The following is a 15,913-nucleotide window of genomic DNA, read 5'->3' as shown; positions in this document are numbered from 1 at the left end:
TAAAAAACATATTTTAGTACAGTATACCTATCAAGCCAGGAAAAAAATACCTGTTATATTTTACCAGAATTCTGGTACCTACATTTTTACCAGAAAAAAAAATATTCCTAGTATATTTTACCAGACTTCTGGTGTATTTTTTTTTCAAGAAAAAAATATTACTGGTATATTCTACAAGACTTCTGGTATATTTTTACCAGGAAAAAAAATATTCTTGGTATATTCTACCAGAATTCTGGTAAATTTTTAGCAGGAAAAAATATTCCTGATATATTCTACCAGAATTCTGATACATTTTTACTGGGAAAAAAATATTCCTGGTATATTCTACCAGAATTCTGGTACACCACGTTTGGCTTGTTTGCTGGTAGTATTCATCATTCCCGCCATAAATACGTACCTAATACAAAATATCCATCCAATAACGGGACATGCATATTCAGAGATGTTGAATGTGCTCTATGCAAGCATGAGGAATGAAATTGTTGACACAGAGATGTTAAATGTAACTTTTTTTGCTAGTTTTTGCAATTTTTATAAAATAAATAAAAGAATTTGCTTAATTGTCTTTTTAAGTAATTATTTCTGTATTGCTTAAGGCACATTTCATTACTAAATTTGTTTGGCACAGAAATTTAGAAGATTGTATGCAATTTACCTATTATATTTCTTCGTGTTTTTATTTATCAATGGAACCCATACAAAATTCAGATATATAAAAAAAGCAAATCTTGTTTTGGTTTCTTTTTTTCGATTTTGGTTCTTTTTTTTCGAATAATCTATGAAAAAAACACATGGGCGGAGTCATCTTACGTGATAATTGAAAGTTGATTGATTTTCCAACTTGAATTAACCATGCAAACTTTCATGAAAATGGCAAATTTTTGTATGAAATCTAAAACTAATTAGGTGTCATTCAAATCATTGCAAAAAAGCGTTTTTAAATGTAACTTTTTTGAATAAAAACAAAAAAAAGATATCTTGAATAACATTACATGATTCCAGCCCAGTTTTCATAGAATGTTAAGGCCCAAATATAATAAGCATAGGAAAACACAAGCTTATGTCAAAAACCTCATAAAAAAATTAAAAATGTTCACACAACCTAAAACGAAAAACTTTTATGAGGTTATCTCAAATGGACTTCGAATTCTGTTCAAGCTACCCAAAAACACATGTTTAACATAATCACACGTAAAGATCAGAATTTTTGTTTTGTTAAGCTGTGACTTTTTTGAGGTTATCTCGAAACCCTGACTCGATGGGTTAAATGGACCTCGGATTCATTTTCAGCAACCCAAAAAAAAACTATTAATACAAATATGCCTTTTATTTGGGTCTTAAAGTAATCTGTCGGTGTAAAAGAAAACTATCCTATAAAATATCTACTCTTAAGTGTAAGCATTAGTTTTTCAACATTTACATAATTTTAGTTTATCAATTATTACTTAAAATTTTTCGAAAAACTACCTACGAATTGTGTACATAAAAAAGATTATTGTAAATTTTGTTGCCATGTAAAAAATATTAGGTATTCTTAAAAAAAGAAGAAAATTTAGAGTCATTTGTGAAAACACATTTTTTGTTGTGCTTAACTTTTATTAAATATAATTGAGGAGGTGATTTTCAAAACAAGCTATTGGTAAAAAATGAGAATGGATGTAATCTGTCCGGTAGTATTCATCATTCCCGCCATTAAAACATACTACAAAATATCCATTCGATAACGGGACATGCATATGAATGTCTATGCAAGCACGAGTAAAGAGTTGACCCAGAGATGTTAAATGTAACATTTTTATTGGTATGGTTTTAAGGTTTTAAAAAATTAATAAAAGAGTTTGCTGATATCGTCTCAAAAAATAATTTTTCCTGTATTGTATAACAAATTTTATTGTTGAATTTTTCTGCCGCACATATTTAGTAGATATTATGTGAGTTACTTCCTATTTTGCTTCATGTTTTTATTTATCAATAAAACTCATACAAAATTGACAAAATTATTTGCTATACACTCATAAGTATAATTGACATTACGATGTATAAAAAACAAACCTTTAACGCACTAATTTATAGTTGATCGCTTTTTCAACGCGAATAAATAAAATTAAATTTTTATGAAAATTATATATTTTTGTATGAAAATGACAACTAATTAGGTGTCATTTTAAATTCTCGCAAAAAAGTATTTTTAAATTAATTTATCGTGCATAAAACACAAAAAAAGATATTTTGACTAGCAACTATAACATTATTACGATTCTACCCAGTTCTCAAAGATGTTAGGGCCAAAACATACTCAGCCATGTTGACCTTGTTTCCAGTTTATTTCGTCGAAGAAGAAATCTTTTCTCTTGAAACCCTGTAGGGCTCATGATAAATTTGTTGTTCTAGAAGTTTCATGAAAAACTTAACAAACGTATCCAAATTATTCACAGATAAAGCGGTAACAGAGAAGACGCTTAGAATTCTTCTCCGTTGCCGTTTAATTTTCTGATTTTCAGTTAAAACATACTAAATAGGTTGTATTACTTTCTCAATTTCCTTTTTTTAATTTCAGTTCTGTCAAATATGTATTCTCTGAATTTAACCGACTACCAGAGAAAAATAAATTTTTGATAGCTCAAAATTTATCTTTTTGCTTACAGTGTCGCAAAAGCATTCTAGACTAAATAATTTACCCAATTCAAACAAGCCTAAATATCAAATATAAATTTTAATATTTTAATATATTTTGTTTGTGAAAACTTCATAAAAAACATTCATACATACCCCTCCTAAGTTTGTTACTCATCTCTGTTTTCTTTTCTATGTGCAGGGAGATTTACATTTCTAATTTAACAACCCTGCGCATTGCACAATGTGCTTGGTATTGTAAAATCGAAACTTGTGTGTTATTTCAGTGCAAACATCGAAGAGAGCAGCACGCGGTTTTTATTCGCGGTAACTTATTCGTGATTTTCTAATAAAATTGTTGGCAAAATTGTATTCAATTATTAGCTCAAGTAAAATTAAAGAAAATATTGCAATATTACTTTGTTATTAACAATGTAATATTGTAATTTTTTCTTTGTGCACAATTGTTTCTTCTTCAACCCCAATTTTTAAACTCACAAAAAAGCACGCGCTTTTCCTTTAGCGTTCATCTTCTTCATTTGGCGTCTGCATTAACCAGGTTAGTACATATCTTACGAATATTTTTTTTAAAATCCCCATTTTTAAAACTTTTATATTTTCATATTATTTTAATTATCTTCAACAATGAACAAGCTATAAAACTAATTGTGAGGAAACAAAGCAATATTCCACTTTTTCGGCATTTTACCAGAGCGTTTACCAGCATTAACAAGGTTTCTACATACATAATCTACATCACCAAGACCAGACATAATTACAAGTAAGTAGGTAACACCATTTTATTAGAATTTTATTTTTGTATCGTTTTGAATCAATTCAATCTGACTTTGTGTAGATTATAATTTTTATTCAGTTTGAAATATACGTATGTATGAATATGTATGCATAAATATCGTATTAAAATCCTCAAATAATATCTGTCGGCAAAATAAAAAAAAGAAGTATTTTTTTAGGCAAAGTGTAACTTATTCGTAATTTTGCATTACACTTGTTGGTAATATGTATCTTTAGAATTGTGTTTATTTGCATACGCATATTTAATTATGTACAACAGTGAACAAGCACGCTCCAATTGAAAAAAAAGACGCGCTATTCTACTTTTTCGGGCATTTCCATTAGCCACGTTGATATACATATATGACTTTTATCTCCAATCCCAATTTAAAATTTACATTTTCACATTACCTACTGAATGGCAAAAAAAAGATTCTGTTTTTTTTATGGAGCATGCTTGTCAACAAAATTTCACTGTTTCAGATGGTTAAATATTAGTTTTATTTTTCTAACCCAAGTGCTTCAAAGATTATTAAATCATCTTTAAGAAAACCTAGCTGGTAATTTAGACCAGACAAGTTCAACAGAAAGTTATATCAGTTTTTAAGGATTTCGTTGTTGTATCGTTTAGCAGCAAAATTCTTAACGTAAAATGTCATTTGTATAGCTTATATTAATTTGTATTAATTTTGAGATGGACAATCAAACTAACATTAATTCTCCCACCCAACAGATTCCAAGAAAATTACAAAATTTTAGCAATCACCGGCTATACAACTAAAAAACTAAACTACCAGCGACTACAATTATCGGCTAGACATCTGACAACCTACCAGCTACTACAATCATCAGCCAGGCCAAACTAAATTATATTTAAGCAGATAAAAACAGTAAGTAACACCATTTTAATATATACAACAATTATCTTTATACTAACAGAAATAGCCAAAACTTCATTGTTTAAAAAAATGTATCATCCTTTTATTTGAAATTCATTCTTGTATCATTTTAAAGCAAAATTCAAAGTGATACAATTGACTTTATATAGCTTATCTTAATTTTTAAATATACAGGTAGATATAGTTAATTAAACTTACATTAATTCAGTATATATACCTTCCTCTTTTTTTATATTTTTTAATCAATAATACTCATTTGCTTGGCGTTAATAGCTTATAAGCAAAATTTCTTGCTGTACTCAAACACCCAACAAAATTGATAAAAAATGGAAGAATCAGAACCACGTTCACCGTCACCTCTGGAGAAAAATAAGATAAGTGAATTAAAAGAAACAGAAACACCGGTCAACATTATCCCATCTAGTCAAGTACTTCTATCGACTACAAATTTTGTTTTGGTTCGAGATGACGGTAAATTATTACAAAAGGACTTGTCATCGCCGAATGACAACTCAATAAGTATTCAAGAGCAATCAGATGATCAATCAACGGTAGGTGGGGAAAATATTTCATTCTCAGAATTGATAAGTTCTTATTGCTCCAATGATGATGACAATGAGATGGAAGCTCTCATAACTCTTTTGAATGAATGGAAAATTCCAAAATTTGTTCACCAATTTTTTATTGGTAAATATAGAATATTGATTTAAAGTAGAAATATTTCAATAAAAACCAAAAATTACGTTAACAGATGAAAATCTTTTTGTACCGGTGTTGAAAGTGGCAAACGAATTTTTCATGGAGAGGTTTTTACAAACTTTAAATATAACAACCGCAAGTAGGATTGTTTTCTTTGATAAGTGGTATCAATGGAAAACCGAACGGTATACATCTTTATCTAATACTCCGTCTTTCGATGAGTGAAATGTTTCTACACCAACGACTAGTGTAGCGTCACCTTCATCTACCACCGCATTAGTGAGCAAAAGTTTGATAGATATTTTAAACTGTAAAGATGGACAAACAATTAAAGATTATTATGAAGAAAATAAAAACATCGACAATAAATCTGTTCGTAAGTTGCTCACCGATACAATTTTGTGTTACGCCAGAACAAACAATGTACATTTCTCGTCGAACGATTTAATAAAGCTCTCAGAAGAAATACAGTTGGTGTTTAATGAGGATCCAGTAAGAAATTAGAAACTGTTACCATTTATTTTTTTTAATTTTTAATTTTGTATGTTTTTAATTTTAATTAAATTATAGTTGGATTACTACTGCACAAAAAAAGGCATGAAAAATCGTAAAGGTAAACTTGCAAACAAGTTTCATAATTATCGAGGAAAAAGTCGTTCAATGAATCGCTTGTTTACGGAACACAATAATAAAAAGAAGAAACTCGATGATTTGCCAGTGGAACAAAATACTTTTGAACAAGAAAAGCTGCTTCTAAAAATGAAGCACGATCATCATACAATGAACGCTCAAGAAAAAAGTGATGCATGGGCAAAAACTTTTAGTATTCGCCAATTAGATCTCCAAAAGGCTAACAATAAGGCAATTAAATGGGAAAAATTCTATGAAAAATGGCACTTCATGAACTTTCCAAATGGCTATGAAAAATATTTGGTCCTAATTTATTTTTTGATACCACGCCATTTTAAATTTTTATTTATCATTAACTAAACAATGTTTTTTTTATTTAATATTTAGTTAAATAACATTATTTCAATGAAATGGTTTTTATTAATTCCAACTTCAGAATTTGATTTGATTTTCCTCTACTCGAATCCTAATTATCAAATACTTCCTTTTCGGTTTTAACGTGTGTTTTCTGTAAAATTATTCAATGCCATAATTCAAAATCAAGTTTTAGAATGCATTGATAACGTATCTAAGTTGTCTTTTCTTGCATGAACCTTTCAGCAATTAATATTTCATTTAATTGTATTTTATTATTAGTTTTCAACTTAGGTACTTTAGCAAGTATTGAATTAAAAAAGTGCTTTTTTTTAAATTTAACTTTAAAAATAAACTTTCTTTTTAGATCGAATCAGGCTTTAACAGAATGTTCGCAAATAAAAACGATGTTCTAGTGGGTACCAAAATAGCCAATTTTTGTAATTTAATGCTGCAATATGCGTTCCGAAAATTATTAACCAACATCGAGTTAAAAACCATGCTGTACGATTTCAATCAACAATGTCAAGCAGATGTGTGCGAAGTATCTCAGAGTAACTATAATTAACTCTAGCTATACATATATTACATACGGAGCCTTATCGCCAAATAGTCTCGTTTTGTTCAAGATTTTTGACTTTGCCACTTACGATTATATGGCAATAAGGCTTAGATAACAGGTTCTTATTCTTTTTAATTATTGTAAAACGTAGAAAACATTCAAATTAATCTTAAGTTAAAAATAAAACTCAAAAATTATTAATTTTTCTATTTTCTTCAAATAATATTTTCTTCTTTTTAATATAAAAAAGAAATATGTAAACAGTTAACAAGTTTGTTTATTGCAATTCCTGGTTTAGGTACTTCATTGAATTGTGAAGCTTTGTTTTACAATATCTGTTTATGTTTAAGTTAACAACTTGAGAACCTATTTAACAAAAAAGGAAAAAATTGTATTAAATTCTATTGACTAAAAAAAATATTATAAGCTACTTTGAAAAATTATTGTTCTTTTCATAAATTTAACAATTTTTCATTTAATACAGCATAAACATAAAATCAAAACTACCTATTTTCTCATAACAACATTCTCAATTCTTTAACAGATACTATGACTGTGATGGTATTCATGCACTTGCACTATCTACTGCCACCAACCGCACGTGATAACAATAAGCGCTACACCGTAAAAGATAGCCAAGAAGCATCGATAAGATTGTTTGCGCTCCCTCAAGACTACAAGGAGTATCAAAATGCTATAGCTGCAAACAGTTCAAATTCCCAGCCACCGTTAATATCAATTATTGGTTCATTGACAAAAATCGAAGAAATCCACGTAGATTTCGATAACATGCATTTCAAGATGTTAACTATGGAACGTGCTATTGATATTTGCCTGAAAACATTCTTCACCTTTAACATGGCGTATCCGAAGCAATGTGAAAACTTTTGGCAATTCATAGATATTTATTTCTACCAAATCGAAAAATCAGCCACAAACGCCAAAGCTCGCAACCTTTTGCGATTCCTCAACTCAAATGAATGTCTTAATACGTAATATGTCAGAGTGAGATAACTTTTATTATTCTGTATGTTATAAACATATTTTATAATATTTAATTTAAGTAATCTTTTTGATGTTATTTAATTTATTTGAATAAAATAAGTTATTGTTTTTTTAAGTTATAAAAAGGCTTATGTTTCTTTTATTTTATGGATTTTTATATTGCAAGTTTATGAAAATTTTTTAACTTTTTTTTAGAGTTTCATGAATCTAATGGTAAGCAAAACAGAAAACTTCTAAATGACCATTTTCCCCCTAAGAAGTAACAAAGTTCTGGTAGATTTTACCAATGTAAAAAATATTCCTGGTATAATCTACCAAAGTTCTGGTGGATTTTACCAGGAAAAAAATAATTTCCTGGTAAATTCTACCAGCATTCTTGTACATTTTAGCAGGAAAAAAAATATTCCTGGTATATTCTACCAGAATTCTGGTATATTTTTAGCAGGAAAAAAGATATTCCTGGTATATTCTACCAGAATTCTGGTATATTTTTACCAGGAAAAAAAAATATTCCTGGTATCTTCTACCAGAATTCTGGTACATTTTACCAGAAAAAAAAATATTCCTGGTATATTCTACCAGAACTCTGGTACATTTTACCAGGAAACAAAATATTCCTGGTATATTCTACCAGAATTCTGGTATATTTTTACCAGGAAAAAAGATATTCCTGGTAAATTGTACCAGAATTCTGTTATATTTTTACCAGGAAAAAAGATATTCCTGGTATATTCTACCAGAATTCTGGTATATTTTTACCAGGAAAAAAAATATTCCTGGTATATTCTACCAGAATTCTGGTATATTTTTACCAGGAAAAAAAATATTCCTGGTATATTCTACCAGAATTCTGGTATATTTTTACCAGGAAAAAAAATATTCCTGATATATTCTACCAGAATTCTGGTATATTTTTACCAGGAAAAAAAATATTCCTGGTATATTCTACCAGAATTCTGGTATATTTTTACCAGGAAAAAAATATTCCTGGTATATTCTACCAGAATTCTGGTATATTTTTACCAGAAATACTGGGGAAAATGTAACCAGGGAAAAAAATATTCCTCGTATATTCTACCAGAACACTGGGTTTATTCCCATTATAATTTTTACCAGGAAAAATTATTCTCCTGGTATATTCTAACAGAAATCTGGTGTATTTTACCAGGAATTCTTCGAAAAATCTCCTGGTAAAATTTACCACGATTTTCTGGAAAATTTTACCAAGACGCCTGGTAGGAATCTAAAAACCACTTTTTCTGGATAAATTTAGCGGGAAATCTGGTCACCGGTACCAGTTTTTTTTTTTGAGTGTAGGATCAATTCATTACTACAAAAAATAACATATGTATATACATATATCAATTTCATGAATGTTCATTATTGACATTAGAAACATGCACGAAGGATGTGTTTCTGGATTCTCGACACTTTATAAATGAAAAATTGTTATTTTATTATCACTTGGATTAAAGCAGTTGCAACATTATTTATCAAAAGTATTTTGAATGAGTATCACAAATTTGATTTAAAGAAACCAAAAATTAAGTCGAACATCACCTTTTGCAAACAAAATAAAATACTTGCTTTCAATCTTACAAAGAGTATTTAATGTAGTATGTCGTTTCAAAAATAGTTATTTTTTCCACAATCATTAATGTTTCCAATTGAGTTTTAAATATCTCTTTAGGGTTTAAATGTTGATAGGCTTGGGTAAATATCTATGATTTTAGATTGGAAGAGAAATCTAAAAAAAGCACAATTTAGTCGTAGGCAGAATTTGTATTAAAAGGAAGTTTTATAAGAATGACTCCGAAGCCATTTGTAATAAGATATACAAATAAAGTGAATACACATTACAAAAAGACGCAGGGTTTTTTTTTCTGTTGTTTTTTTGTAGGTTTTTATATTCTCTGCTCAAAAGTTGTCAATTTTAATAATGTTAAAAACAATATTTTATGATGAAATTAGCTTGCAGCTAATATCTTTAACTAAAAAATCAATTTGTACCAACTTTTATAAGTGTTTTTTTTTTTTCGGTTTTTATGTTTTTATAAACAAACTGTCAATAAGATTTCCTCAAAATTTTACCAGACTTCACAAAAGTAATTCTTTGTTGCATATAAATATATCTTAAAATATTTGATTAAGATTCTTGGTACCTTGACACCTTGAGAAACGTACAGAATTTTAATTCGACAAATTGGACTGATTACAATCATCGACATTTCAGATCATATGCAAACTAGAATGATAGATAGGATGCAGTCTTCATAAAGGAGTGTCTTTGGTATAAGTTAAATACCAAATACAATAAGGGTGTGTAAGATCTGTACTATATGTACATTTACTCCCTTGCGTTGTTATTGAAAATTGATGTCAGACTAAATTTTTCAAAATCAAAATTATAATTTATATATTTTGTAGATACTTATATAGATTAATCCTTTATCAACAAGTGTAACTAATAGCTGTAACACAAACACGATTCAGCTTCGGCTTCGCCTGACGTTTACGAATTCAGCCATAGGGATTCAATGCATGCTATCACAATTGAGCTTTGACCTCACGTTTCGTTTGACAATCGTAAGGTAAAGAATGTAATGTAACGTAATGTGACTCCAAACGGAAGCTCTTGTTTGATTATCTGAACATTCGCTTTGTCTGACAGCTCAACAGCTGTAAAAAAACATCAACAAACAAAATATATGCCCTTTGGTAGGATGAAATAATAGAAATGTCATTTAAATCAACCTCGAAGCAGACCCACCGTAACGCAGACGAAGCCGAAGCTGAAGCGTGTTTGTGATTCAGCCATAATAGTCTTTTTCCGAATTGACATTGCAATCAAGTCGTCTGCCTCATATTACATTCCATATTGCATATGTACTTGATGAAGAGAGCAATAGATTGGGATAAGACCCACACTGATAACTTCCCATCCGTACCAGTCTGCCAATTTTTTAGAAACTTTAACAAAATATTACTAACAATATTTTGTGTAAAATAAGAGATTTGAAGTCAATGTCTTTCTTTGTCATAACATTTGTTTTTTTTTAAGTATTGTTATTTTGTAAAAAAAAATGTACTCGATTTTTCTTAAGTTTTATTCTGGATACCAAAAATGTTATTCTTTGTTGCATAAAATTGTTTTGGAGGTAAAACCATTTTTTAGACATAAAATATTCGAGGTGACTAGCATTTTTCCAATTTTTTGTTTTATGAAAACTCTTTATTATTAACTTACCATGAAGTTGTTGTTATTGTTATATTCAAAATTTTGAAATTTCTCGACGTTTCAAGGTCCCTAGACTCGAAATAAAAGATTTTTTGAGAGATGTCTGTGCGTGCGTGCTTACGTACGTTCGTAAGTCCGTACGTTCGCAACGTATTTTTCGTCATCCATAACTCAAGCATTGCAGAGATGTCAACTTCAAATTAATTTTGCTAAAGAGATAATAATGCAGAAAGATCCAGAAAGGGCTCTTAAGAAAATTGAGTGGGCGGTTTTTTTACCATAGCCATTTTGAAAAAAGATGAAAATTTTGTGTAACCCTAAATGTCTCACGAACCAATGCCGCTAGAGACTTGAATCAAATTTCATATCATATATTGTAACGTGATACCAGAAAAGTATATTTTTGGTAAAAATCCAATAAATGTTAGTTTTTTTTTAAATCGAATTGATATTTTTTTTTATGAGAAATAAGAACCGAAGAAAAACATTACTCAAAGTTAATGAAAATCAAATAGCTTTTCAAAAATTTGAGATTATGGCATCCAACTAATTTTAACTTATAAGAAATATTATTTTCAACATTTTGAAAAATTTTGATAAAAATCGTAGTGACATTTTTTTTAACAAAAAATAAAAACCAACAAAAAATAACAATACTTAAACTTGGTAAAGATTTACGTTTGAATAGATTTTCAAAAATTAAAAATATTGGCTTTAAACTGATTTTATCTCACAGAAAATATTGTTTTAGACATTCAGTTATTTTTTCATAAAAAAACTAAATCTACAAACAATACTATCTACGCAATTAAGTAATAATTGATGTTCGGTGTCGTGAACAGTAGAAAATATTAACTTCAAAATAATTTCATTCATTCAATTTGTATTTGTTTATATAAGAAATACAAATTTGTAAAAAATGCTACTTCATTTTTAAAAATTCGTTTTCTTTTTAAAGTCTCGTTAGCAATAATATATTTTGAAATCAAGCTATTTTATCATTTAAATGGGTAGCAGCAACACGTACAGCTAAGAAAGGCCGGGCAAGCGGCGGAAATCTTTTTGGGATCAGAACTTCACTCTTAAAAACATACGACTTTGTGGACATATGCGGATATACTGTCGTTAAACATTTACTACAGAATAATATGTTTATAGTACCTTTTTATATCAACTGCAATAACTGGATCGAAGATTCTGAAGAATTAAATAATGTACTATTTCACTTATCGAGTAAAAACGTAATGGTAATTGGAGATTTAAACGCAAGGATAGGAAACATGCAGACGGCAACTACTGTCTTACAAGAAACAAACCTTACCAACATTTATAACAACCGCACATCCAAAGATACCGTCTACAATCAAAATGGAACAAAACTTCTTGATATTCTTCAAAACTATGATTTATGTATTCTAAATGGTTGTACCGAAGGGGATCGAGAAGGTCATTATACTTTCATTGGAGGTCAAGGCAAATCTGTGATAGACTATTGTGCAGTAAATAACGACTGGGTAGATCTTATAACCAAGTTTGAAGTTCAAACAAAAACTTATTCCGATCATTTACCTATAGTTATTGAATGGACTAATAATGCTATAAGAAACGAAAAAACTCTTAATTTGCTCCCAAGAATGAACTGGAAAATACAAAAAATAAATATATACCATGAAGCTATAGACAACTTTTTTTCAAATACGGTGCTGAACACAGAGTCGGTAGAAGAATACTCTTCGCAAGTAATATCATGCATTAGGAGTTCTTCTTCAATTAAAATGACAACTGGAGAAAAATTTTACAAGCAAAAGTGGTTTGACTCCGAATGCTCGAAGTTCCGTAAGAAATCCTTTGCTCTATTACACGCATGGAGAGAAACAGATTCCGAAGTTTTAAAGAAATGGTATGCTGAAGCCAACACCTCTTATAAAAATATGTGTCGTGTGAAGAAAATCAACTGGGAAAACAACAAAGCTATTCAACTTGCAAATATTAAAAACTCAAAAGAATTCTGGAAAGCAACAAAAGAGATAAATGGTTCTAAATTTAAAATAGGTACAGGCGTTTCTGCAGCACACCTATCACTGTACTTTCAAACTCTACTTCGTGATCAAAGAAACATAACCTTTTTAACTGCCGAACCTCTTATCGTCGATGATATTCTGGATTGTGAAATCTCTTTGGTGGAAATTGAAAATGTCTTAAAAAAATCAAAAAATGGAAAGGCACCGGGAGAAGATGGTATCCCGTACGAATTTTTTAAAAATGCTACGCCAGTATTTCTGTTGGACCTCAAAAAATTGTATGACAACATTTTTTCGAACTCTATTGTACCAAAATCTTTTAAAAACTCTGTAATCTTCCCCATACACAAAAAAGGCGCTTTAGATAAAGCCGAAAACTACCGTGGCATATCGTTTATGAACACCATTGGCAAACTCTTTTGTGGAATTCTAGTCGCTAGACTTGAAAAATGGATTGATGAAAACAACACCATGACCGAACTACAGGCAGGATTCAGAAAAAACTACTCGACTATCGACCACATTTTTAGTCTAACTGCAATAGTGAAAGGTTTTCAAGCGAGAAACAAAAAGGTGTACGCACTTTTTGTAGATTTTAAGGCGGCTTTCGATCTCATTCATAGAAACGCGCTTTTGTACAAGTTATCGCAAATCGGACTTTCTACCAAATTCATTCAGATCATCAAAGAAATGTATTGTGGAACTAATGCTGCTGTTTGGGATGGAAACAATATATCGGATTGGTTTGAAACAGATAGTGGTGTGAAGCAGGGATGCCCACTTAGTGCATTGTTATTTGCACTTTTTATAAACGATGTTGTGACTGAACTACCTGGTGGAATCAGAATTGCAGGCACCATAGTAAATGTTCTTTTGTACGCCGATGATTTGGTAATTTTATCTGAAAATCCGCAAAATCTACAATTGATGATAAACCGCCTTGTTTCATTCTGTGAGAAGTGGGGACTTATCATTAACACAGATAAATCGAAGGTAATGGTTTTCTCAAGAAATAATCGGGGTAACCCAACACAAAACTATAATTGGTTCTTGGGAACTAACCGTCTTGATGTTGTGAGAGAATATACTTATTTGGGAGTAAAGCTTAATACAACACTTGATTTCAAAACACATTTTGAAGAAAAAACTAAAACTTGCCAGAAACTTATAAACTCTACTTGGAAAAATGTTTTGTTCAATGAACACGTTAGTCTGTCAACAAAGTACAAAATCTTTGATTCAGTCGTTAAATCGACATTGTGTTACGCTGCAGAAGTATGGGGAACTGATGAATTTGAAGAAATGGAAAAGCTGCAAAGAAGTTTCATCAAAAAATTGTTCAACCTACCAATAAAAACTCCAAATTATGCTATTTACTTAGAAACAGGTTTACCCAAAATTTTTACTAGTACTCTTAAAACACAAGCCGACTATATTCTAAAAGTACTCGACTTCCCCGAATCACGACTCGTATGGAAAATGCTACAGTATGAAATCCGAAATAAAGATTGGTGGATGGAGAAATGGCGAAATCTTGGCGAAGTCTATGGAGAAAATACCAACATAATTCCCGGCGATAGAATAACAATAAAAGATCGGTTGTATCGTACAATACAAAAGTTTGAAGATAATCAGAGAGCGTTGCTTGTAGCGGAAGCCCAGCAGTCGGATAGCAGATTCTTGTACTCAAAACTCAACTATAATCTAGAAGCTGATAACTATTTTTGTGATTCGCATAGTTACCAACAAATCTCTTTAATATTTAAAACTAGATGCGAGGTCCTTGGGCTAAACGGTGCACCATATAATGGAAGTTTTGATCGGTTTTGCACATTGTGTAACCTCAAATCAAAAGAGGACTGCTTTCACTTTATTGGAGTGTGCCCAATTTATGCAGTACAAAGACAACAATATTTAGGAGCTAAATATTTAACGGTGCAAGAAACAGTTAATTTACTTATTGGCCCGAACTGGAAAAATCTTTATTTATTCTTAAAAAGTGCATATAATTATAGAATGTTATTGATAACTGAATTTGATTAAAACAAAATTGTAATGTAAACTTCTTAAACCAAAAAAAAAAAAAAAAAGAAATTAAATTGTTAAAATATTATTGCCAACTGAGCTGACGGCAATGCCATAGCTTATAAATTCATTTTTGTAATAATCATGTTATTACTTTATAAAATCAATAAATGAATTACTTACTTACTTACTTACTTACTCATTTAAAATGTTGTTGATAATTTTTAGTTATTCTTTGGGCAAGATGTAACCGAAAACTTTAAAAAAGCAGGAAAACCTACAAAAACAACAATAAATTGACAAGATATGAATTCGACTCAAGTATGAGGAGAATAAGGAAAGATATTATCTTCGAATTTTTTATCTCAAGCAAAATATTAAGATAACATTACTCGCAAACAAGAATGGTTGAGAGTTGTTAGTCACTAGACCCTGGTTCTTAATGGACTGTTGCGCCACCTAATTTATTTATTTATAAAATATTGTATTTTTACATTTTGTTAAAATTTTTAGAAAAACAAATCGACAGACGGGATGGGAAATTATCAATGTGGGTAGCATCTCAGCCTCTTTATTAATTTATTCTCGACAGCTTTTCAAAACAAACTGCTATTTGCAAATTAATTTTTTTTCAAAATTCTAAATATAATTTGCAAAGTTTATTATTTAGTGAAACAAAAAAAAAAAAATAACAAATTTTTTAACTTTTTAGAAAAGACTATGCACTTTGCAAATTTGATTTCAGTGAAAGGTATTTACGAGTAGCAAGGATAAAATCTTTTTATTTCAATAATTCCCTCTCTGCAAATTTGCGTTAAGTGAAACATAATTTTCAAAGTGAAAGTGTTTGCTGAAACACGGCCTTTGTCTAAATCTTGCTAATTTTTTTACAATTTTGTTGAAAGTTTTGACAAATGTTCTGTTGTATTTTTATCAACTTTCAAATATGAAAACTGGACATCTGCTGTCGTTTTTTTGACAATCTCTTACTTCACTATAATATGGAATCCTTAAAAACACGATTAGTAAGCTCTTCTCTATCTAAATGACAACTTAATCCTGTATCTGT

At 29.8% G+C, this 15,913-nt stretch overlaps 1 protein-coding gene and 1 long non-coding RNA gene across 2 annotated transcripts; both read left to right on the top strand.

The window, feature by feature from the left end:
• Positions 1–3,093: 3,093 nt before the first annotated feature.
• On the top strand, positions 3,094–5,210 carry LOC129942124 (uncharacterized). The gene is made up of 5 exons (XR_008780976.1): positions 3,094–3,175; positions 3,271–3,397; positions 4,145–4,301; positions 4,584–4,997; positions 5,062–5,210. It is a non-coding gene; the product is annotated as an uncharacterized LOC129942124 (long non-coding RNA).
• A 6,832-nt stretch (positions 5,211–12,042) lies between these two features.
• Positions 12,043–14,862, top strand: LOC129942904 (uncharacterized). Its single transcript, XM_056052033.1, has 2 exons — positions 12,043–13,036; positions 13,175–14,862. The coding sequence occupies exons 1-2, from the start codon at positions 12,043–12,045 to the stop codon at positions 14,860–14,862; spliced, it is 2,682 nt and encodes an 893-aa protein (XP_055908008.1).
• The last annotated feature ends 1,051 nt before the right edge of the window (positions 14,863–15,913 follow it).

Source organism: Eupeodes corollae, chromosome 1 (assembly GCF_945859685.1).
Source record: "Eupeodes corollae chromosome 1, idEupCoro1.1, whole genome shotgun sequence".
In the NCBI taxonomy this organism is placed as follows: Eukaryota; Metazoa; Arthropoda; class Insecta; order Diptera; family Syrphidae; genus Eupeodes; species Eupeodes corollae.
The sequence above is the reverse complement of the archived record's forward strand: the minus strand, read 5'-3'. Positions and strand labels throughout refer to the sequence as shown.

What these genes read in the sequence shown, in the direction of transcription:
- LOC129942904 (XM_056052033.1), top strand. Translation starts at nt 12,043, where the DNA reads ATGGTAATTGGAGATTTAAACGCAAGGATAGGAAACATGCAGACGGCA. An exon ending in AAAGGCACCGGGAGAAGATG is followed by an intron (nt 13,037 to 13,174) that starts GTATCCCGTACG and finishes TACACAAAAAAG; the next exon opens with GCGCTTTAGATAAAGCCGAA.